The following is a 26,825-nucleotide window of genomic DNA, read 5'->3' on the forward strand; positions in this document are numbered from 1 at the left end:
TTGATAATGTTAAGGCCAAGATCCAGGACAAAGAGAGCATTCCCCCTGACCGGCAAAGGTTGATCTTTACAGGAAAACAACTGGAGGATGGATGGACTCTAGCCAACTACAATATCCAAAAGGAATTCACTCCATCTTGTGCTCTATTTCAAGGGAGGTATGCAATTTTTTGTGAAAACCCGTCACAAAACCGTTACCTTGGAAGTCGAGAGTTCAAACACAATTTACGACATCAAGGCCAGGATACAGGAAAAGGAGCGTATTTCGCCAAACCAGCAAAGGTTGAGCTTCGCTGGCAAGCAACTAGAAGATGGGCGTACCTTGGTGGATTACAATATCCAAAAGGAGTCCATCCTTCATCTTGTGCTTCGTCTTAGCGGTGGGATGTACACAGCAATCAGATTGTCCTTTGGGATGAAACTTTTGATTAAAGCTTGCAAAGAAGAAACTTTCATTTCATATTTTAGTATGTAGGCCTGTTTATGCATGAGCCAGAATGGCTGATTCAACCATGATGTTTTGAAACAATATATAATGGGATACTTTTTCCTAGATATTATATAATGCGATACTCACTACTAGATTTTTCATCTTTGATTTTCACTTGATATGGAATTAGTGCATATCATTAATTGTTTTTATTTGATTTCCCTTAGCACATGTGTTTGACGTGATTGTTTTATAATCCTGAAATGTCTTGTCTTGTCTTGTTTTATAATCCTGAAAGTACTTTCCATATAGATCTGCTCTTTTATGTTAACATTATTCTTCAGTTGGTGCACATATTCAGCCTGCATCAATGTTACTAGTGCAGAATAGTTCTTGTTTTTAAACTATATAGTTTTGAGAGATATGGTAGATGTGAAATTATAGCCAGACTCTTATTAGAACCATGTTGACCCATAGCAACCTTTATCAATCATAGGAAATTATAATGCAAGGCTATGAGAGTGTTAGCCGACTGGATGGTTCCGGTGGTATTTTGTAATCTGTAGCCGACGGTCCGGCGATGTTTCTGTATTTTGTAGCCGACGGTCCGGCGGTGTTTCTGTATTCTGTAGCCGACGGTCCGGTGATGTTTCTGTATTCTATAGCCGACGGTTCGGCGGTGTTTCTGTATTCTGTAGCCGACGTCGTCGATAAATAGTTTGTAACGAATAGAATATTTGTGGCCGACGGACTCCTTCGAGAAGGTTCAGCAGTAGTATTTATATCCCGTCAGGGATCATTGTAAAGCATCATTCATCTACGATTGCGAATATAATTCTGTTGTTCGTGTTCATTGTCTGTATGCGTTGATTTCTTTACCTGTACGGTAAACATTTGGCGTCATTGCCTTATGAATCTGGAAGGTGGGAGGAATGAAGATTAATGCCAAATCAGCTTAACAAAGATCAAAATAAGGCGAAGGGAAAAAATGGAATCCGTACTGCGTAGGAGAATTTAATTCTGGCACAGCAAGTCGAACGCCGACGAAGATTTCAGAAGATTGCCCACGGAAACTGAAGTGCGGAGGAATTGTTGGAGGAGACTCGGCAGCGGGTGGAATTGGTGGAAGAAGCACGAGAGGAGTTCTTGAATTTGTGTTCGCAGAGGGAAGAAAATTCAGACGGAAAAGCATCAACTCGCACAGCTCGCAGTGCCGACGGAGCACGAGTGTGGAGTGACCTCTTCGTCCAGGATAGACTTTCGCGAGAAACAATTTCAGAGGATCCTTCATCTTCACCAAGGTTCGCAGCTGTCGACACCTCCAATGTGAGAGTACAGACGGCCGGTGTGGGAGTGTCGACCGTCGGTGTGGGAGTACCGACCAGTGTAGGAGTGCAGACCTCCAGTGTTATGGTGGGACCCAAAGAAAAGCTGCCGAAATTTGAAGGCGATGGTACAGCCGACCCCCTCCGACATTGTAAGACATGTGAGACGATCTGGCGGGCAAATGGAATCACAAATGCCGACGAATGGGTCAGGCAATTTTCGGCAACCCTACGGGGTGTCGCGATTGATTGGTTTTCGGATATGGATCTGCAGAAGCTGGATACCTGGGATAACATTAAAAAGGAGTTCCTGGCAGAATTTAAACTCTTGCGGGATGATAATGAAATCGTAGCAGAGATTTTCAATACCAAACAAGGGAAGCACGAAACTATCCGCGTCTACACCAGCAGATTAAAAGACTTAATAAACAAAATGGAAAGCAAGCCAGCGGACGGATTGCAGAAAAGATGGTTCGTGGACGGCCTACGATCGAAATTGCGGAGGAAAATGAAAATTGTCCCACCGTCGTCATATGTGGACGCGTATAACAGAGCACTGGACCTTGAAAGTGAGCAGAAGACAAAGAAGAAGAAAACTAGCTCCTCTGATTCTGATGACGATGAGCCTACCGGAGATGATAGTAGGGACGACGAAGGCAGCAGCAAGAAGGTTCGTGCCCTACAGAAGGATATGGTTCGCATGATGAAGGAGTTTAAAAACATGCAGAAGGAGCCAAAAGGTAGTGAACTATGGTGCATGGAATGTAAGACTGATGGTCATACTAAGGAATCGTGTCCGAAGAACCAATTCTGTGACATCTATCAGATCATGGGCCATTCGACAAAGGACTGTCCCTTTAACATGAAGACAAGAGGATCTTCGCAGGTGTTTCTCACACAGGAGGCTTCCCCATCGGGTAGTAGCGGAAACACGAATACCGCCGGTGCTACATCCGGAGGGTATAGGAATAATAGCAGAGGAAAAAATAACAACAATGCAAATAATAACAATAATAATGGAAGCCGAAGTCGAACCCAGTATGATGCAAACGGACGGCCGATCGTTCAATGCCGAGCATGTAATTTGTAGGGTCATTTTGCGCGAGATTGTACAGCGGAAAACACACCGAAATTATTATGCAGATGGTGCGGACCCGGCAATCGCGAAGATTCCAAGTGTCCAAAGGCTGGAGTAAACTTGATCACTGTTGGCACGGAGGTAGAGGAGATTCTGGCAATTACACGGAGGCAAGCGGAGGAAAAGAGAAAAGTGGGGGAAGTGCAGGCGGACATTGCAAAGGCATCGTCAGCGGGGACATCTCAGTTGAAGGACATCATCGGCTCCTTGGCAAGGAACTTCGCAGAACAAAACATTGTACGACAGATATTACAAACAAAGATACCAGTCAAGATAACTGACCTCCTCACAATGCCCCAGTTACGGACGGCCATTCTGAATCATACACTGTTTTCGAAAGCACCGGAAGACACAAGAAGGAAAAGTAGGGAAGTGATGACAACAGACCCAATGCTACTGGCACTCACCTCTGGACGGCATCCGGCGGTCTTCGAGATGGGGATTTTGGGAAATGTTTTGACAGAGACAATTGTTGACGGAGGGTCCGGCGTGAATGTCTTACTGGAGGATACCTGGAAGAAGTTGGGAAAGCCGACGCTGTGGCCACCTACATTCCAGTTGCTCACGGCGGACCAGCACGGGATCAAACCGTTGGGAACCTTAAGGGCGCAAACAGTAACTATTGGTACGCAACCATTTTTATTGGATTTTGTAGTTATTCCATTGAAAAGAAAAGGATATGATGCTATTCTGGGACGAGATTGGTTGGTGCAAGCAAAAGTAAAGCATGATTGGAAACGAAATACCCTATCAATGGAGGGCGGAGGCAAAAGATTCACAATTGACCTGCACACACAAATAGTCGGCGAGGAGGCAGCATCATCAGATTCAGAAAGCGACGACGAAAGTGATGATGAAGGAAAGAAGAGAATGGAACCAGAGGAAGAAGGAATATTGAGACTAGACGGAAGATCGAATGACAACGACCTAGACTCGGTGAATGGCCTTTACCATTGGCAGATAGAAGACTACGAACTGTTTTCGAGTTGCAATATGTTAACAGTCGACGAACATGACAAAACAAAGGAAAATGAATGTCTGGAGGAATGCAGGGAAGCAGAAGAAGGAAAAGCTGCCATGGCTGAAGCTGAGGGGAAGAACATACAGTCTGAACACAGAAAAACGGAAGATCCCACTGTCTGGTACATGGTGAATGGACTGCGCAGAAAGAAAAGGTTATACCGCAGCATAAAATTAGTGGAAGGGCACTGACAGCAAAGAAATAATCTAGTTGCGCGACGACCACAGGCACATTGGGCGACGGGGGTGGCACAGAACAAACGTAAGCCGTACGACGGTCAGAATGAAATCAAAGTGGAAAAGTTTAAGGGCAGATGGGTTGGACCATATCAAATTCGGAAGGTCGGCGACAATGGAGCAATCAAATTGGCGACCTTGGACAAACAAGAGATGGCTCAGTCAGTTAACGGATCTAAGTTGAAACTATATCGCGCAAGAAAGTTCTCACCGTCGTTGAATCCTCCATCGTCGTCATTACAGCACTCTGTGGCGGCGACGTCGTCCAAAGGTACCTCTGTTATTTGATTTCTTAAACAAAAAAAAAAAAATTGAAAAAAAATTGAAAAAAAAAAGAAAAATAATAATAATAAATTAATAATAATAAATAAATGAATAAAAATTGAAAAAAAAAACCAAAAAAAAAAAAAAAAGCAGGCCCCGCGGACTGAAAAGTCCCGCGGGCAACTGCCTGTCTGCAGGCAGAGAAAGTCCCGCGGACAACTACCTGTCCGCGGGCAGAGAAAGACCCCGCAGGCAGCAACTTGTCCGCAGGAGCGGAGCAGAAGGTTGTTATAAGCCCCGCGGGCAACTATCCACGGGTTGTTATAAGCCCCGCGGGCAGCTGTCCGCGGGCACAAAATTTTTTTGAGTTCTTTGCCAAGCAAAGCCCCGCGGGCTTAAATACTTTTTTTTTTGGGCTTTTTTCCTTTGAAACCTCCAAACATCTCCTCCGCGCGAGCAGTCTTCACCAGTAAATACCGCCAGTCAGAGTGTCTCTGCCGATCGATCTCCTCTGCCAAAAATTAGCCGCGGGCATAAAACTTTTGAATCCTCCAGCCAGACTCCATTCCCTCCTCCAGCCAGACTTCCGCGAGGAAACAAAGACATAAAGAAGAGTGATTGTTCTACAGAAGGAGAAGCTCAGGGTTTTGTGAGGAGTGGGAAAAATATGGCATATTTAGTTTGGGCGCTTTTGAGTTTTCTAGGGAAGGAGAAGAATTTCTGTGTGCAGAGGGATTTGTGGTGGATTGTAGAGGAAGCAATAAAATTTAAAAAAAAAAAAAAAAACGACGACAGATTCAAGTTGTTTGGAATGAGCAGCAGATGATGCCAAAAGGAAGGGGAAGCATCAGTGGTTGTCAGAAAGAGTGCAAAATCGGCAAAAAATGACAGAAATGGTGGGTTCCGTGCATTTCTGTGTGGGTTGCGAAGTGCTAATTTGGTCTTGGCGGCGAGAGGCGCTGCCCTTCGACCTCGCCCTGTACTCCGGGGAGCTGCCCCAAGACCCTGCGAGGGCGCTCCCCCTCGACCCCGCCAGGGGCCTTGCCCCCTGGACCCCCAGTCGTTGCGGATATCAGTCGTGGGAGTCTGACCAGTTCAAAAGAGTTGAAGTTGCTGCAGGCATGGACTATTTGTGTATCGAGGCATTGGGAGTAAGTGTTGGTCGGGAGGTTGTCTTGGTGGATGCGTAGAGAGCTCGGGAGGAGCTAATCATCCAATTGGAGGCAGTGCAGCGACACTTAGCTCAGTGGACCCAGTGTTGGAAGCAGAGAAAGCAGCACAGGTGGCTATCAAGGGCAGCTTCATCAAGGAGGCAATGTTGTGTTAGCAGAGGCTACAGGCATGGGACGAAGGTGACAGTGATGTGTCAGAAGTAGATTTTTCTTGTTGTAGTCACTTTGATGATATATTTTGTTTGTTAATTTGTCTCAAATATGTTGTAATTGTCGTCCGGAGACGACTTTTCTTTTTGGGGGGGATGGTGTTAGCCGACTGGATGGTTCCGGCTGTATTTTGTATTCTGTAGCCGACGGTCTGGCGGTGTTTCTGTATTCTGTAGCCGACGTCGTCGATAAATAGTTTGTAACGAATAGAATATTTGTGGCCGACGGACTCTTTCGGGAAGGTTCGGCGGTAGTATTTATATCCCGTCGGGGATCATTGTAAAGCATCATTCATCTACGATTGCGAATATAATTCTGTTGTTCGTGTTCATTTTCTGTATGCATTGATTTTTTTACCTGTACGGTAAACAGAGAGAAGGCACAACACATGAAAGTGAAGCAACCATTTGAATTTCAAGCTATATAGAGTATGGCCTCACTTATGAGGCCTAAGGAATTTCAAGCTAACCATTAGATTTCTAATTGTGTTTCATTCTGCTCCAAACTCGTTAGAGCATAATGAAACTGAATCCTAGTACGCACCTTTTTGATGGAATCAGTAAACACCAAACTTGCATATGGATGCACATCTTAAGATGTTGAATACGCTTTTATATATATAATCAATTAACAATTAAGCTAAATGATAATTGTTTAGATTTTAAATTGATTCGAAACATCTAATGATATTTCGTATGTAGTTGTGCAAGCTAGATGGTGGGAAGGGGATACTTAATCAAGGCAAGCCTAAGAGGAAATAGGCCCAAAATAATGCACAGAGAAATTGTGCAACTTTAGTTAGAGTCTAGACAACAATGTGCATGGAAACAATAATTTAAATCAGTTCTTCTTAGTGGTCATTTTTGGAGTTTTATCAGCATCTATAGAAATTTCACGGTTTCCAGGAGGCAACAATGTGTGTCTGAGGTGCTTCTTGAAGGTAATAATTTAGCACAATCAAATAGACTTTTTACTTCATCACTTTTAAAGTTTGCTGGTGTAAATAAGTATTTACTTATTACACTTACTTAAGTTTACTTAGGTTAATGCATTATTTAATTATTTTGCATTATTTTATTATTTTTATTTGTGAGACACTTAGGAGTTTGCACACCTTTTGGGTTGTCATGTAGACAACACAGGAGTACGCAACTCTATTTAAGCACATGGTGTCTACAACACTGTTTTGCGTGTCACACCCTTGTAGGTTTATCCTCTCATCACCGCACTTACTTCCGTGCTTAATGGAGGATAACCCATATCTGGTGGACATGTGTTTGGTTGTATGACACATCATGATGCTAACTTCTATGCATTCTAGAAGCTCTCCTGAGGCCTTTATATTCAGGCACTCCTAGTGTACTCTGATGAACAAGTTATTGAATACATTGTTATTCTTATCATACTCTCTCTCTTTGGTCTACTGTGTGCTTGTGTTTGAGTTCTTAGTTCTTAGGTGAATTTTGCCCTTAGGAAAATTCTTACAAAGTTGCCTATGGTGCCTACATTGTAAGTCTATGCCTAAAAGAAAATTAAGTGTTGAACTAGACTTAGATGGGGGTAACCACTATCTAATGAATGCCACAAGAGCCATGGTTAAATGCCACAATCAATTTCATGTTAACTGGGGGTAGAAGTATCAATTTCCTCTTCCTCAATTACTTCCAAGTTTGCCTTAAATATTTTCTTGGTTGGCACTAATGGTAGGAAAGCTTGCATTTGTTAATGTTTATCAGCCAAACACAGAACAATGTGATAATATTTGCACAATATGGAGCTTTTGTTCTTGTGTACGATGGCAAAGAGAGTAACACCAGTAAGGGTGGCAGTAACCAGAATCAGGTTTTTTATTCTTGCCAACAACAATTATTGCCATTCATATCCAAATAGGTTAACAAAAGACGCTACAGTGACTTAGATCCAAACGCAAGCTGTGTGGTCCATGCAATAGACTCCCGCCAATAGCATAGGCAAACTAGAAGCCGTTTACTAAAATTCTCCAAAACTAAAGATATATTTTTGTTTGAAACATCTTGCCTTTTTGTTATCATAGATGGTAAAGTCCCCTCCATATAGATCTGCTTTTTACTGTGAGATGCTAGTTTTCAGTTCAGAATCTGGTTTAAATTTTGGTTTTACATTTGCTCAAAAGTTTTTTGGTTTGAGTTCTCCGTTCAAGATTTATATATATATATATATGTAAAAATATTCTACAACAAAGAATTGAAGGTTTTGGTCTGAATTACCTCAACAGATGTGTTTTATAATCCTGAAACTTCTTGTTTGGCAATCCGCAAATAGAACTGCTTTGTTACTGTTAAAAGCATTGTCTGTGCTGGTGGTTAGTTATAATGCTTTATTCAGTTATTTATTATTTGATAGCTTGCTATCTGCTAATTACCCTCGATACACAATTCTCTTGCGATCACAAACTTTCAGTAAACAGTAGCTTAGTAATCTTGAAACTTAGTCTTCCCATTATCGTAGATGGTAATTTACTTTTCATATAGATCTTCTTTAAACTGTTAAAAGTATTATTCAGTTGCTTCAAAGTTTCAGTCTACAACGATGCCATTACTTTAGAATAGTTCTTGTTTTTAAACTATAAACAAATACCAGCTTAGATGCAATCTGCAATTTTATCTATAGTGTTTTAAGAAATATGCTAGACATGAAATTATAGCTAAATTTTAATTAGAACTATGTTGATTTCTATCAACTTTTCTCAATCATAAGAAATTTTAAGCTAGGCTATGAGAGAAGGGAACAACACCTGAAAGTGAGGCACAATAATCTAAAGCTGTTGCAAACATCTAAAACTTGAATAGAGTATAAGCTGTCTCAAGGTTATGGATTTTAGACAAATAGAAACCTTGTGGAGCTGTATAATTCACATCACAATGTTCAGCTCCTATTTTTATGAATGTAAAAGGCATAGTAGAGTGCCTTAAGACAACAGTTTTTCCTCCATGCAATGTTCCTCCATTCCTAGATGGGTTATCTTTGGGTTCATCAACAGTCCCTCAAGGTAAGGTTTAAAAGGAAACTGGAATTGGCCGCCCTTAGCTGTTCTTTCCCTTCCATGTACAATAGGGTGCCCTAGTAGGGGTTCTCCCTACTTGCTACTATAGACAGATGCCCTACTAGCTGTTCTCCCTACTTGCCACTATAGAAAGGTGCCCTATAGCTGTTCTGCCTTAATGCAGATTTCTTCCTTTTACCCTTTAGAAAAGCCGTTGCCGTGCATTCGAAATTGGAATATTCACAGATGACAAATTGATCTTATTACTTGCTATGTGTCAAATATTCTATATTCTTCATGTGCTATTTGCTCTACTGATGTATTGTGTCTATGGGGCTGATTTACTGATGAAGGTTTTATGTTTTGTGATGATTGAGGATGTAATGCTGTATGATTTCCTTGCTGGATGCAATATCACAGATATAAGTTGTATTGGACGTCTGATTAGATGCTTATCTCAAATTGATGTTCTCTACTATGTCTACTCTAACAAATGCATATCACTAATAATTGCTGATATAACAAATACATCATTGTTTCCTTGAATGAGTCTTGATTGCTATTTAGTTTGGATTTTCTCTATTCCTGTTTGATGGTATTGCTGAGTATATATGTATTTCTTTCTGTAGCTGCTGACAAATGATCAGAGCTGTGTCAAGTCTGATGTGGCCTCCATCTTTCCAATCTTATTATTTTGACTGGCAGCAAAGACGCTGTTCTTCATTTGTTGTCATGCTTTGCTCGAATTGAATTAAGGGTGGTTTGGAGGCAGTGCTGGAACTTGTTGATGGGCACCCCACCCCATCTCACCCCAAGAGTAAAGAAGACTATTATTGCCTCTAACATCTTTCAGGGAACTGGAAAGGCGGTTTGTAGCTCTAGTTGACAAATCGAGAAACTTTAGATGTAGGTTGTGGAAGGAGAATTTGAAAATTTCAGTCCATTCCAGAAGTTGGAGCTAAAGGCAACAAATGAAGGTCGAGCTGGTTACAGTTTTGCTTCATACGAGTTTCAATAAAAGACGTGGAACTTATTCAGTGTTTTTAATATATACAATAAAAATTGTGTTTTTAGTATGTTGGTGATATCTCAGTATCTTGGTAGTAGATGGTGATGCCATAGCCCATGAAGATAGTGGCCACTTCAAGATTGGGATCATTAAAGAAAAACACCTAATATGTATATATCTTATATTTCACATTTAATCACACCTTTCCTTCATTAATTGTTATTTAAGATTGCCAATGTATGCTAATCGCTGTCATCTTTGTTCACAAGAGCTGTTATTCAAGATTTTCATTAACTGTTATTTAAGATTGTCATTAACCCTCTTCGTTCACAAGAGCTGTTATTCAAATGATTAAATGCTGATTATAACAAGCCTGAATTAGATTAGTGAGAGCCTCATCCCAAATATGTGTCTACTACTCTGTCTTTAACATATCTCCATAACCATTATATTCCATATAATCTAAGAGAGAGTCCACGGGTAGGCATTCATTGGGGGATTCACCTGCTCTATTTTTTTTTTAAAACAACTTAGTTTGGTTGAAATTTCGACTATCTCCTCATGGATTTCCATGAAGAATTGGTCGAAATTTCCACCAATTCTTGAAAGTTTTCGACCAAACATTGGTGGAAATTTCAACCAATTCTTGAAAGTTTTCGACCAAACATTTGTGGAAATTTCAACCAATTCTTGAAAGTTTTTGACCAAGAATTGTTTGAAATCTCAACCATTTCTTGACATTTTTTGACCAATATTTGGTCGAAACTTCAACCAAAAATGGCAAATCAGAGTTAGCAAAGACAAAAAATTTCAACGAGAAAAATTGCCACAAACTGCTTGGTCGAAATTTTGACCAAAATTCGTCGAAAATTGAGTTCAAATTTACAAGTGGTTGTAAGCCCACATCTTAACACATTGAATTTATCTTGGTAAAGATTAAATCAGCCGAAATTGCTTGCATAAATTGCTTTACAACAGATTATATTTTCCCAATAAAGCATAGTTTACCTTTCGGAAGATACTGTCGCAACTAAAGCTAGATGTACTTTGAATAATGTGACAAACTTAAAGAGACTTCATTTGGAGTAAAAGAACAAAATGTTTCAAAATGAAAAGGTGATTATTTATGCAACTTAATTAAGAGATGAAGGAAGTGAATAGCAAACCTCTTTAGGATATCCCAAGTCGTAGACAAGCTTCTTAAGTGTGCCATTATATGTCAATGTTTCAAATGTTTCAGCCTTATATTGTGCAAGTGTATAGTCCATGTCAAAACCAATTGCTACAACGCTCTTCATGTTAAGAGACCGGTTACAAAATATTTGTTTTCTCATATCAATATTATGACCAGATTCTTGTGATGTCCATATAGAAAACTTCTGACCAAAATGATTAGCCACTTGTTGGTGCTCAAATAATGCATCACCGCTTTGGGCAGTCCCCTCCATTGTATTGACTACCTGATTCAACATGGAACCTAAGAGATAAATATAATATAACATTAGCATAACAAAGAATATCCAAACAAATGGCAAGAGAAAATCAACAAATGTGTCAAAGTTTGGCCAACACAAATGTGACACATATAAAATTAGCACCTTAAGGTCACAATTTGCAATGTGGCTATGGGTATTGCCTAATGTGTCAGATCCCTGTAGAATTATATATGTTTAAAATTTCATTCATTAGTTTTCAACAAGAAAGTTCTAAAGAGAGATGATCTGCATTAGCATGCATTCAATTCTTTGTACTACCATTCTAAAGGACAGCGTCAAGGGAAAGGCCTATGACCCTACTTTCTAAGTAACTTCATACACACAGACTTTATCTAAACTATCAGTAAAAGAGTATAAAATATCTCCTAGGAAGAATTATTACAAAAGAACAAGATGCCTTTGCATTCACAAAATATCCTAATTAGAATCAAACTGTCAAGATTTTCAGCTTGTAGTTGTGCCATGGACATTAGCCCTTCTTTTTTAAACTAAATTAGTACAAGTAAATAATTCATTCTTGAGCACTAAAGCATTTCTTTCCTTCCATAAATGCAACGTAATGTAGGCCAGTTTGATTTGTGATATGTAATGGAAAATGGAAATATCTGTTGAGATGCCACTCTATCATTTAAAATCATGATCGATAGAGTTTTCCATCTTCCCTTCAGTTCCAAATAATACATCAAATTCCTTCCCCACTTTTGTAGGCAAAGGGGAGTGTAGAAATAAGTGCACAGATTCTGAGTTTATTTTATACTTCAGAGTTTAAGGCAAAATGAGGGTTCAGTTATACCTCTTTTTTGCAGATTCTCTTATGCTACAAAAAATAATCCAAAAACCATTGAAAAGGATTTTACTTTTTGCCATGTCTGGCTGTCCCAGTTCGATTCCACTGTCTATCAGTAAGTTTAGACCTAATACTGAATTTTTTATAAGACAAATCAATTATCATGTCCCCTTTTTCAAGCAATCATGGTTAGTAACACCTTAGGCATATAATTTGTCCCATAGGCTAGTGGAATGTTATAAGAAAAATACTTAAATAATTAACATAAGTTGGCAAAAGTAACTTTATGTTATATTATAAGGCAACTTGTTTTTATTATTTAAAAAGTAATCTTAAAAGAGGATCAAAAAGTGTCACTAGAAATGGGATCCAAAAGTGATATTATTTTAAAATGTGCTTTTAGTAATTTTGAGTTCTTGAAGGAAAATGAGAAAAAGAATATAAAATTAAAATGCATTCCTCAAAGCCTATCTAAGGAGGGCTTGTGCTTAGAAAATCTACTTCTTATTCATTTACAATTTCTACTTTCTAGAGGATGAACATGAATTCTTCTGGCCAAGGGCAAAAACCCTTTTGCAAGATGGTTTCAAGGACAAAAACCCTACTAGGTATTTAAATAATTCCACTATAGGAATAACTTAATGCTAAACCATTTTGGAGATTGTCAGTTTTAATTGTGGACTTCTGTCAGTTTTTATGATGTGGAATATTCAAAAAATACAAAAACATATTTTCTGTGTATTTCCTAGTTCAAGTTATAATATGAAGACATTAAAGGATTTTTTTTTTGAAGTTTCCTATAACTATCCATATCACAACTAGAACAATCCATACTGTGGCTACAATAAACTATTTGGCTACTACAATGATCTGTGTGCACTGTCCACTTCTCAAATGTAAGCCACTACTAACCCTTGCCCTATTTTCCTAAGTTTTCTCATAGGCTATTGAGTGTTGGTAAAAGGAAAAAAGTTAAATGATTAAATTAAGTTGCCAAAAAGAGTACATTTGGTTAATATTATTGTTGAAAGCTTACATTTAACTATTTTTAAAGGATTTTTTTAAGTGTCACTATGCTCATGGTGCAGAAAGGTGATCATAAGGGTATTTTATGTTATTTTGGTGATGAAAAAATAAAAAGGAAAAACCAATAAAAAAATGAATTTTTCAAAAAATAACAACAAAGGTAAAAAAGAACATGTTGTTCAAAAAATAGCTTTGAAAATATTATAAAAGGAAGTTGGATCATCACAATAAGGCTTACTCTTCAAATTTCATTTTTTCATATAAATGAATTTATTGATTATTCTTGTATTTACCTAAGGATGAAAACCCCCTTAATTGGATGTGTGGAAACCCTCTTAGTTGGATGTGTGGTTTGTTGTCGGTTAATGGGGTAGTTAGTTGTCAGGTAATAGGGTATTTAGACAGTTCTGTGTGACTGAGGGAAGTTACGGACACGGCGGTTCACTTGCATCCCTCGGCTCCTACATGTACTAGTCTCCATCACAAGCAAAGACATGTTATGCATTGGAACTGTAATCTTGCATTCAATTATGAATGAATACATGAGTTGCTTCTAAGTTCTTTATAATTCCTGTGTTCAATGCCTTATTCTGTCTTTATGCATTAGTTCTTGTTACCCCTAAGGGGAAAACATGGTTTCACTCTAGAATCACCATTGTGCTTGTAGATTGAGTTTCAAATTCAATGGGTATTTGGAACTGTGGTTTGTGGTTTCTAGTTTTTCAGGTTTGCAAGTATTTTGGGGGTTTGATGTGAATTCAATGTTCAATGATTTATATATTCTAGAAAATAACAAAATAATAGCATCCTCTATGAATTTGATTTTATGTAGTGGTTTGTAACTTTTTGTGTATATATATATATATATATATATATATAGAACTAGCAAAGCAAATTTACTGAGTGCTCATTTGGCACCCATACTTCTTACGGGAAGTGCTGTACCTATATACAAAGGAACAATTTATTATTTATTATTATTTCAAGTGTTGCAACTTGCAACAATCTGAAAATGCAGCAGGGCAATCTACTTGACAACTATATGATCAATGGCAGTTTCAAAGCGGTCGTCTCACAGGATAAAGGTCACAAATTTCTGATTTTTAATGTGAAAAATCAGAATTGTAGAACAATCAATTAATCATTGATTTGGGTCTGAATTAATAATGATTTATCAGTTGATTAATTCAGATACAATGCTTGTTCATCTCTCCAACTTCTTTTTGGGTATTATTTTATGATTTTTAGTTTCATGCCAAATATTTAATGAAATGCTCGTTTTTAGAATAATGAAGAAAAGTATCTGAAACTGATTCAAATATGATTGTAAATAAATTTCGTTCTTTTTATGAATGTTTCTATTATATTAAATCCTTGGGTGATAATACTGCTGGATCCCATTTGATTTTCTATCATTCTCTGCCTTGGGCGGTGTAAACCAGAATCAGGTGAGTACATCCACCATTTTGATGTTGATGTAACTTATTCACATCACTAACAGCTAGTTTGTCTAGAGAAATTCCAGAGTTGTAACAAAATTTTAAGTTGGTCAACTTCCTGCCAACAACTCTCATGTTATTTTCCTCTATCCTTCTAATTCCATATGCTCTCACCTTTCCCATTTTGGGAACTTGGTGATCAAAATTGAGTTAATAGCCAGATAAAGATTGGGATTTGAGCTAATGCCCTACAGGATTATTACACTGTGCAATTGACACAATACCATGCTGCATATTCTGTTATTTTATTCTTGTTCGATTCCTTTGGGTTTCCAATATCTAATATAGTTGGTCGGAAGGTTTTTCAAGTTTGTTGAAGTTATTGGTTATTTGTCAAGTTTCAATTTTGAAGGAGATAGTGATTTGTATTTGCTAAGTCAAACTCATCAGTGTTATCACTACTTAGTCCGTTGATTGTACCACCTTTTGATGGCTGTATATATCCAGGATCTCATTATAAGAATAACTGTTGAAAGTTTATAAAAGGAATATTATCACTCATCTCACTGTAGTAGTTTTTACAACATTAGCCACCCAATTTCGAGATTATTATCTGCTACTTTAACCTAAGTACGTAGCTTATTTTGGGAGCCAGTACATGGTAGTGACCTTGCTTGTACTTGTCTAATAGCTGAATCACAGCCCTTTTGGAGGTTTGGATGGGCTTTTAATCCTTGCTGCTTCTATCATCAGCACATTCATACACCTGATCATTGGGATCATGCCATTTTGGGACTGCCACACCCCTCAAAGGTAATTTCTGATTTACTGTGGCAATCTGAACAGCTGCATATTGAACTATATATTGAAGAATATTTGAAAGGTTCTAAGTTTTTTGTTTCTTGATTATTGGAAGGTTTTCATATTTTTCTGCTGCTAAATAACTCAAGAATTTAGCTCCAATTGGTTGAGGATTGTTGCCAACATATTCAAAGTTTTACCACTCGTGATAAAACTTTCAAGTATTAAAAAAGCATAGTAAACACTGGATGGTTTACAGATAAAGAGTTGAGATCATTGTATGATCTTGAACCTGTTAGTATCAAATGGTAATTGCATTTGATATTGCAAGTAGATCCTGGACGATTTGCTGCTAGACCCATTTTAAATTTCCATATCATCATTTGCGAATTTGGCATTGATCTAGGTCCACTTGTTATTTTCCATTTTGGCATTGATTGAGCCTGTAATGTCTCCTTTTAGTTAGTAATACAACAATTACATTAACTTACAATATCTGATTTTTAATATAAGGATAAATGTGTATAAAATAACTACAAAGAATATCAATTGCTATCTCCAATATATGCAATTATATGTATGCGAAAGTGAATTGACATGTCTTGCACTTAGTGTAATTACTAATGATTACTTGCTATGTCGAATATGGCAATGTAACTATGCAATTGGTGTGAATGGTATTGCTTATTGCAATACAAATTGTTGTCTCTGATATTCATATAACCTTATAACATGCAATGTCTGACCTTTAATTATAACTTATAGTTATATACTTGTCATTTCTACTGCAATCCTTCAAACTGTGCAATCAATTCTGCTTAATGCTTATACCAATAATTGCTGTATCTGATATGCTTATACAATTCTGAAAATGCTGCTATGTCTGTGTTGGTAAACAGATTTGTCTTCGTATAAAATGCTTACAAAAAGACTCAAAGACGCCCAGACTTGAAGACAAAATAGGACCAACAGTTGCATCACATTGCAATGGAGTTGTGCAAGCATCCTCTGAATTTTGCAGGGTACAGCTCCCCGATTAAATATACAATAAATGAATTTAAAAGATGCTTTTAACCAAAAAGCGAAGGCTTCCCTCAATATTCTTAGATAGGGAGACAATCAAACAAACTACAGCAAAGTAAATCAAATGCTTGGTAAACAAAGGAAATTCACAGCTTTCCTATAGATCACCATTCAAAAGAACTATGAAATAAATATATTATCTAAGTTACGCACAATAAAAGCATCCAGCATCAGAAAGAAATCCCACTATTCAATGTCGATTCAATCCTAAACCAACAGCGAACAATCCAAAGCACACAGTCTTCAAATATATTTATCGAGTCTTTTTCATCCAAAAACAATCTTGTTCTTGTATCATGCTTTAAAGCCGAAATACTTGCATAACCAATGAAACTAGCTAAGAATTCACAGTATGATCTCCATCAAGAACTGTCAACCCTATACATTCGAAATTCCCCTCACGTGCAGTCCACAGTCTGCCTCCTTCAGAAAAAGAAGAACCCCCAATATTGAGAAACTTTTCCCAATAAATAGTCTCTGTCACCCCTCGCATTCTGGTGGCACTTTTCAATTTTTTTAACCGATTCCTAGAGAAGGCTTTTATTTGTTTTTGCTTTCCTCCCCTCACTCCGTGGGCTTTAATGTTTAATATTATTTATAACTATATTCTTTATAATTATAAATAGAAAAGATAGCATGTCAAATTAAAAGATCCATGCATATCTCCTTGGACAGTTGGCATTTGAAAAATCTGTGGGGAAAACTGTTTCTTGTTTGTGTTGATATCTGTCAAGACTTCAAAAACTCTTCGTAATATGGCTCATATCTGTTGCCATAGGAGCTTTACTACAGAGCATGATACCATCTGACATTTCCAAATTGATTTCATGTTTTCCTCTCCTTTATGATTAAATCTCTTTACTAAACCTTCCTCTGAAGGAATCGGGTACATTTGGGTCCGTTGCTGATTATTTTTCCTGCGGATAAGTCCAATATAAAGTATTCCACAACTGTTACATGTGAGCTTCTCCCACTTTCATTTTGGCAACATATTGTCAACATATTGCTAATGATCTCCGCATTTTCCAAACTTTTTCTCTAATCCCATCATATCTAAACTATCCCTTTTTGTGCGTGGGATTACTATTCCAAGGCGGTACCAAACTTTGTGACCCCAAGATTAGTGATGCTTTGTTATTGCAATCAGGCCTCTTCTTAACATGAAGGAGCCGTTGTAGCTTCCACTTGCTCAACAATGGGCTAGTTTAACTTATGATGTGAATGCAAAGAGAACGCCCGTGTCTCTTAATGGAGCTTGGGTATTTGATCAAGCAATCTGCGGGCGATGTTTTGTCTCTGATATGACATCATAGACTTAATCCCTTGCAGAATCAGGCTTCTCCATATTTGCTACAAGATCCTGCGAGCTTATCACTTATGGTTGCGTGTCCATGATCTTCATCCTTCAATCATAGCTTGGGTTTCATCAGGGCAATGGCATCGAGATTACTATCGAACAATTCACATGCTATCTCTAAACTCCTTGTGCACGATTTGATGAACCATGCTTTTCTTAATACGAGCCCCCATGCTCAATATTTTCTATGGGTTTCGGGTTCTCCATTTGGAGGTACTCGAACATTATTGTATATGCGTGATTTTAACTTGGGTTGCTACGTATTAGTATGCCAACACTATGCTCACAAACTTTGTGATTTGAAACAAAGCCTTTGCATGTCCTGCTCAGGTAGGCAATTTGTCAAACAATTCATGTGCTTTGCCGATGCTGACCTCCATGCCATTCATGACGGTCAAACTACTTCCATTGATACCCTGTACTTAGAATCTTTCATTGTCACTTCATGTTTAAAATGAACTGAATATAACTGATTTAGTTCTTTGCCTCTTTAATGATGCTCGATGGGTATATGCCTGTGCAAGGAAAAGCAAGTTGATTTAAGAGTGAAACTTTGGCTTCAATTACCACTATTTCCAAGAGGAAAACAATCACATATTCGAAGCCTGGTGACCAGCCAATGAACTCAATCTATTATTGGTCTCTTTTGAAACATTTATATTTGATAGCGGCCCGTGGAAACAAGGAATCATCATTTATATGTGCCAAAAATTTGATGCCATGTGCACATCTATGAATGTATTTTTCTATCTATTACTGACAATTTGAGCTCATACTTCCTCGAAATCAATTGATTGATATTCATTGTGATCCCTTTATCTTTGTGGTTAATGAATTCCTAATGATGCAATCCGGAAAAGAAGCCAGCTAATTTCTCCAAATGATGTATTCACCCTCAATCATACATGTATCGAACCAATTTGAAACTTTCTAGCTTCGAGGATTAGGGCCACGAAATGCACATTTGAAATATTTGGTTGATCATAACCACAAGCTTTGAATCTGCACTTAGATTTGCATACACTGAATTCAAACTTGGAGTCACTCAACCTTTGTACTACACTGGTGAACTTCGAACTTGAACCATGCATTTTGAGCTTTCAAACCTCGAACTTTCAAATCAATCAAACTTGAGGAACTTGAGAACCCTTTGTGTTCTTAAACCTGTGCCTTGAACTTCTAACTTGAGAACCTCGAAGATGAACTTTGGATTTGCATCTTGACTTTGAACTGCACTCAAGAACTCTTGAATTTGACTAATTGGGCCAAGAGAACCATCTGAACCATTTGAACAGTTTGAACCACCTGAACCATGTTCAATATGGTTCCAAAGTTACAAAGGAAGGTTTCGAACTTGTGTGCTTGGGCATTTGGGTTTATTGTCATGAAACTGTATTTGAAAGCTACACAACATACCTACACACAACATTTTCAACATAAATCATAGGAGAAGACCGAGATTCCAAGGCAGGGTCACTGGGAAGGCTAGATTTCCAAGCTTAAAAATTGGGCGACTAACAATCTGATATGGTTGATTGATTCTTGCAACAAGGTGTTGTCTCTGATCATGCTTTATGCGTATGCAACCAATAATGCTAAATTGCCAATTGCTCAATAGGGAACAGGAAGATCCAAAAAGGAATAAGAAAAATAGAGCTGTCCAAATCAATGATGCTGGAATGAATTTTAACTCCCATATATATGATGGTAGGGTTGCCTTTCAAGAGATATGTCTCTTCATAAATTCATTATAATGTATTTCCTTGAGCAATCACATCTTTCTACGACAAAGGTTCGCCATTATTCAATATACAATATACAAGTCACTCTTATTTATTGGCATTGAAAATTAGTCACATCTTGACTAATCCAAAACACTAAAAATAATCCCAATTGACCTTCCCATAGGAGCAGAAATAATTGATGCATCTTTACTAGTTTTCTTGATAACATCAACCTCAGCTTAACTCCTTTGATTCGCATACCCCTTCGTTAGAGATTTCATCGACTTCCTGAATAATTCTAAGTCTCTTGTTATGGGTGATTTTCACTTTGGACAATGTCTTGGAGGTGGATCTGCAATTCGTAAGCCCGTGGAGCCTAGCACAACACTTCACAATTTTTCCTCGTTGCCAACATTCATTTCTAGTCTGGCTGCAGTCATTTCAGATGAACCAGTATTTTGGAGGATTGCAATAGTTATATGAGGTCTTTCCTAGTCATTCAAAGGCTATATCAGACATTATAGTGTTCTGCCTCAGTTTTGAAGTATTACAAAATCATTTGGAATGCCCTACAAACAACCATAGTGCATGAATCTGTAACATTTCACCACTTGCGAGTTGATTTACTAAAGTTGCACTTCTGAAACTTAAACATTATCAGTATTGTAATCATTTATATATGCTGAAATTAAATTAGATCACTGTTGTTTCTATTGTCATAATGATTGCAAATCATATGAGCATAATTTAGGGTTATTTGAGGATTTTAGTGAAGTTTCCAGCTTAGTAGCTGTAATCAGAACTTATAGTACAAATTCCGTTGCTCATCCAATTGTGTTTGTTTTAGAAAAAATAAAAAATAGCGGAAATTTTAATTTGGGGACATTATATCAAGCAAGACAAACAAATTTTAATATTACTTTAAGTTGGGCCAACTAATTTTTAATTTGAGGGGCAACAAAAATAATATTATTATCAAAAAATAAAAATTATTTTTTAAAATTAACAAAATAAAATGTATTTTTGTATACTTAAATAAACTAAAATAAATAAATAAATTGAATACTTAATGATGGAGATTCATCCAAAAGGCCCAATTTGACTGCTATAAAACGAGGGAGCTTGGCTTCACTTGAGTCAAGTTTTGTCGTTATTTTTTCCATTCAATTTTCAAAATTTGAGCTTTGTGTTCAAGTTTGCTTCTGAAGACAAAAACCCTTAGTTGATTTGAGAATCTTGGAAAGGTTTTTGCTATTCAGTTTGGAGACAAAACCCCTCATGTCCAACATTGGCAATTCCAACCAAGTGTTGCATGTGTGCTAATTGGATTACTTTCAATTTGAGGGTCTGTGACTTGAAAGGTTCCAATGCAGATATATAAAAATTGAGAATTTTGGACACATTTTATTGTTACTTCACCACAGTGAAATCTACATTTTTGGCCAAATTTACAAGTCAATGCTATAGTGTTGGTACAATGATAATAGCATTTCCAAGGACTTCATCATTAGTGCAGCAACCAGCGTATACAGAAATAAAATAGAGAATAGAGAGTTGCCTGAGTGCTATTTGAATTACTTGCAATTTGAGGGTTTGTCACTTGGAAGGTTTCAATGTAGATACCAAAATTTTGAGTTTTGGACACTTATTGTTGCTTTATTGTCACTACAGTGAAATCTGCATTTTGGCCACATTCACAAGTCAATGCTATAGTGTTGGTACAATGAAATAAGCATTACCAAGGAATAATTCTTCATCATTAGTGCGGAAACCAGCATATGCAGCCATAAAATGGAGTATAGTACCATTGCAGAGGTGAATTAATCATCATATGTTGCACATTTCAAACTTCAAAGATCTAGTGATAATATCATCACTTTGGAGTGTTTCTAAGGAGAGTTTTCCATCATTTGTCATCAAAACATTTTCAACAGCTTTCCTTGGCACTATAATTGCTTGGGAGAGCACATTTTTCTAACTATTGTTGTTATCGATTCCCAAGCCATATTTATGTGTTTGAGCATTGCAAAAGATTCCATCAACACTTTGGGCAAGCATCATCGGTGTCTTCTGTTGTTTGCAGACATTTTATCAACCGTTTGTTAGCATTTTGAAAGGCATGGGACTGCTACACCATATCTAATTGACAATACCCAGCTACCACATGTAATGTCCCCACTTTCAGCAGGTTTCTGCAGTCAGGTTAGTTCACCATCGCGACTCTCATGAGCTGACAATGGGATTTGAGGGTCTCAATTGTGTGGTTATAGACTTTCCAATAGCCTATGGTGTGTTTTGGCTCTATTTGAGAGACTTGCTATTTATAGGAAGTCAATCTATTGGTTCCAATGAGCTCAGTTGAGTTAAAGGAGTTGGATGATGCTCTCAGTTTTTATTTCAAGCTTCTAGTTTGAGCTCCAAGACTCTTGGAGGGAGCGTCTATTTATAGTAAGTCACCCTGTCAAGTTCAATTCATCATCATTCATCATCAGGATCACTTTGGTGTTATCAAATTTTGATTCTGATGCCTCTTCAATTGTTTTCGCAATAAGGGTGAATTATTATTATCATTCATATAAATACACTGAGGTTGTTATTTTTGTTAGTGTTGTTGGTTGGTCACCTCAGTATCATAGCTTGTTGGAATCGGGACGAAAAAATTTTAATTGTGGGAAAAAGAAACAGTAGCCTTACATGTCAGAATATTAAGTTATAGTGGAAAAGGTTACTTTTGGAGACAAAAGCAATTAATAAATTATATTAATGGCACTTTATTATATTTTAATGTTGTGAAAAGAAAGCTTCTTAAGTGGAATTCTTTTGGAAAATTGGTGCCATTTGAAGATTATAAATATGAGGACATTTGATGAGGAAAGCATCTAGTTATTTGATTATCTTATTTTGCCCTTGTCGTCTTTGTGACATTTCTGAGTCTAAAGTTTGTACCCTTGCTGAAGTATAAGGGTTTTGGATCTACAGCTGAAGTATTGTAGATTTAATTCTGAGAATCCACAGCTGAGGTATTGTGGAGTTTTGAGTTTTATTATTGTCTTCACTTTCTGTATTAACTATGGCTGAGGAGCATTTATACAATTGAATATTATAATTTCTCTGTTACTGGACAAGGGCTTAGTCTATAGATTGGAGTTTGTTTTGGGCAGCATTTGTAAGGGTAGATTGTGAACGCCAGATTGAAATTGGACTAGGTGGCTTTCAGTTTGACTTTGCAATTACATTCTACGGCAAAGACCAGGTTCTTAATTTGTAAAATTCAATTAATATTACATATTTTGAAAGTAAACAGGCTGGCTTCAAATTCTGATTTATAATCAACCAACAATTGAATTCCCTTTTCATTATATTGCTATATGGTCTGTTGATGAATGAATTCAGAGGCTAGTGTGAATCATTTCATAACTATTTATTGGTGTTTGGTATTTATTTATGCAAAACTTATAAGGCCAAAATTAAATAAATTTGTGATCAGTTTCCTATACATCCTGATATTGTGTTTGAAAATTTAAGACATCATATATTCAGTGGTAATTGGGTTGTTTGCCAAGTGTTTGACAAAATGTCAAACCATTGAAATGTGAAAGAAATTGATACTTGATTTAGCTATAACCAAATCAACCGTTTATTAGCATTTTGAAAGGCATGGGACTGCTGCACCATATCTAATTGACAATAACCAACTACCACATGACCTCCCTTGTAAAAACCCCTAACTATCTATAACTTGAGCAATTCCATTCTTCTCTAAATTTTCACCAGTTCTTCCTCAGAAATCAGATGTTTGGCATTTTGTTAAACATTTGGCACATAGCTGGTCATTATTGTATATATGCATATTTCAAATGTACTCCTTTTTAGTTTTGGCATATATGAATTGCGAATTAAATACATTCACATAAAAATACTGAAACCAAATGCTAACTGAAATCGTTACTTGTGTAATAGCTAAGAGAGCATCAAATTCCAATGAGTTCCAATGTTGAGACTAACTCTTTTAAATCTCAACAACCAATTGACAAACAAACTAATAACAATCTCTCACCACCATGAATGAAATATATAAATCTGATTGCACAGTTGTAAAGTAATAACAAATGGAACCTGAATTTCATTCCCACTTTGCACAATGCAAAAGTTCTGCAATTTCCTCCAAATCACAATGCCTAAAGCCGGTGAATTGGAATGCAAATGCCACAGTGAAGAATATGCAGCGCTTATTAGTTTGCAAACCTCCAATTGCACCCATAGCTATTATAAATGCCTCCACGTTGACTAGATAGGAATCACAAGTTCAAAATGAGTGTTGCCCAACCCCTCGAGTGAGGAATTGGTCTGATATTTTCCATGAACAATACTAACATTGCCTTCAACAGTGAATCAGCCGCCTGAAATAATTAAATCGTGGCCTTTAAACCCAATGCAGATTTGCAATCAAATTCACCACACAAGTACTGATCAATTCCTCACTATTACCTTCAACAATTCAATCTCCTAGGCGCAATAAATACAATAGGAGAATTGAGCAATTGCTTACTTCAGCGCAATTGCCAATGACAACCTCAAATTACAATCACAGAGCTCTTGGAATTCATAAAACCCTCAGCCGAGTACTCCAAAAGATATTTATAAAAATCAAGATCGTTCTCCTTAGCCACCGGATTATAGTAGGAGACCAAGCAAATTGCCATACAATAGCAACAATTTGCCACAATACTCAGAGATGAATTTCAGAATTATAATGCCAATCTCCCAGACCAAAAAAATGAAAGTTAGGAGATTTGACTAATGAAGCCACTATACCTCAGCAGAGACTTCAAACATTAGAAACGCAGAGACCCTTATACTTCAGCAAGGGCTCACAATTCAAACTTCAGGAAAAAGCCACAAAGGCAACAAAATCAATTATATTTTTAAGCATGCTTTTCCCAATGAAATGAGCTCTCATTTATAATCTTTTGTTGGCCAAATTTTCCTAAAAAACTCCACTTCAAAAATTGTGGAAGTTTCCCAAAAGAACTGAACACTTCAAAACTTTCCAACGTACTTTTTAGAAATATCTCTTAATGTCATTATTATAATAATATAAATATCATTATAATAATGCAACTTAATAATTACTGAATAAATAAGAGCTCGTGCAATTATTAACCTGATTTACTGCAGGTGACGACCAACTGCCAAGCCACCCACTGCACTGCCAAATATAGCAACTGCCAATAATACTTACTAAAAAATGGTAAGTTCACAACTAAGACCCCCAAAACACCTTGTCAGCTCACGAGGGTCACTATGATACACTAACTCCATCAATTGCATGGACTTATCAAAAATGGGGACATTACAGTCCTCCCTCCCCAAAATTGCTTGTCCTCAAGCAATCTGGCATCATACAAAAACCTCCACTAGGATCCCATAAGAAGCAAGTGATGTCCCTATCCTCATTGAACCAACTAAATGCTAATAACAACATTAGAACCAATAACATGACTTGCAATATAGCACCGAACACTTGTGCCGATGATATTGATGCCAAAGAGTCACCTGTGGTCAGATCTATAGAAGGTCCTAATATGTCCTCTGCACTAACCCAATCATTTTGCCAATCTTCGAACGTAGGTACAAACAATCTCTGCACAACATATGAATCCTGCACAAATCTGAAGTAGTACGGACTCCCCATAAAATATACCTCACTAGAATCTCGATCATTTTTAGTAACCCCTGTAAAAGATGAAGCCACGGGAGAACGAGGTGCAATACATAGTTCTCTATTGCTCTCAACAAATGCACTCACCTCCATTGTATCCACAACCCCCACATCCTCATTAGAATCGACAAGTATAGAAACACCACCAACTGCTACTATAAGAAACTGAATTGTATCTGCAGATGGTGTAAATTGAGCTCAACTCCACTTAGGTGAGTGATCATTGTCAACCTCAAAATCAATAACATGCGTACTATCAACAACGCACACTTGAACATCTAAGTTACTACTTCTATGTGCCTCACTAGATGGCTCATTTATTACAGAAGTAGCTGTAGATATATCATCGCACACACTTACCCCCATTACCACTGCATCCCTAGGTGAAGAAGTACGCCCTCTACATGTATAATATCTACCCGGAATGAATCTTCTATCACCATCCATAATGGCAGTAACCAAATCACAAAATCAATCTAAAAATTTTCAAACTCAACACTGATAATAACTGAGCCCAATTCCTACAGGCTGGCAGGAAGCCACTCTAATACCAATATCAAAACCCCTAACTGGCTATAACTTGAGCAATTCCATTCTTCTCTAAATTTTCACTAGTTCTCCCTCAAAAATCAGATGTTTGGCATTTTGTTAAACATTCGGCACATAGCTGATCATTATTGTATATATGCATATTTGGAATGTACTCCTTTTTAGTTTTGGCATATATGAATTGCAAATTAAATTCATTCAAATGAAAATACTGAAACCAAATGCTAATTGAAATCGTTACTTGTGTAATAGCTAAGAGAGCATCAAATTCCAATGAGTTCCAATGTTGAGACTAACTCTTTTAAACCTCAATAGCCAATTGACAAACTAACTAACTACAATCTTTCACCACCATGAAAAAAATATATAAATCTGATTGCACAGTTGTAAAGTAATAACAAATGGAACCTGAATTTCGTTCCCACTTTGCACAATGTAAAAGTTCTGCAATTTCCTCGAAATTGCAATGCCTGAAGCTGGCGAATTGGAATGCAAATGCCACAATGAAGAATATGCAGCGATTATCAGTTTGCAGACCTCCAATTACACCCACGACTATTATAAATGCCTCCACGCTGACTGGATAGGAATTGTAGGTTCAAAATGAGTGTTGCCCAACCCCTCGCGTGAGGACTTGGTCTGATATTTGCCCTGAACAATACTAACGTTGCCTTCAACAAGGAATCTGCCACCTGAAATAATTAAATTGTGGCCTCTAAACCCAATGCAAATTTGCAATCAAATTCACCACACAGTTACTAATCAATTCCTCACTATTACCTTCAACAGTTCAATCTCCTAGGTGCAGTAAATACAATAGGAGAATTGAGCAATTGCTAACTTCAGCGCAATTGCCAATGAAAATCACAGAGCTCTCAGAATTCATAAAACCCTCAGCTAAGTACTCTAGAAGTTTTTTATAAGAATCAAGATTGTTTTCCTTAGCCACAAGATTACAATAGGAGACCAAGAAAATTGCTGTACAACAGCAACAATTTGCCACAATACTTAGAGA

General features: G+C 37.3%; 1 protein-coding gene across 7 annotated transcripts in view; it reads right to left on the bottom strand.

Moving 5' to 3' along the window:
• LOC149550827 (HAD-superfamily hydrolase, subfamily IG, 5'-nucleotidase) overlaps positions 1 to 26,825 on the bottom strand; it is a 405,317-nt gene that overhangs the window by 342,060 nt on the left and 36,432 nt on the right. For 2 of the 7 annotated variants that reach the window (XM_089786391.1, XM_089786397.1), the window contains one exon: positions 10,993 to 11,303. In XM_089786391.1, coding sequence (XP_089642517.1) covers positions 10,993 to 11,303 — 311 coding nt within the window. Of the gene's footprint in view, positions 1 to 10,992; positions 11,304 to 15,667; positions 15,814 to 26,825 lie in introns of those variants that run through there. The other 5 variants (XM_089786394.1, XM_089786393.1, XM_089786392.1 and 2 more) reach the window with 3 other exon arrangements.

Source organism: Cupressus sempervirens, chromosome 6, assembly GCF_028749045.1.
Source record: "Cupressus sempervirens isolate cs-2001-9-10 chromosome 6, ASM2874904v1, whole genome shotgun sequence".
NCBI classification, from domain to species: Eukaryota; Viridiplantae; Streptophyta; class Pinopsida; order Cupressales; family Cupressaceae; genus Cupressus; species Cupressus sempervirens.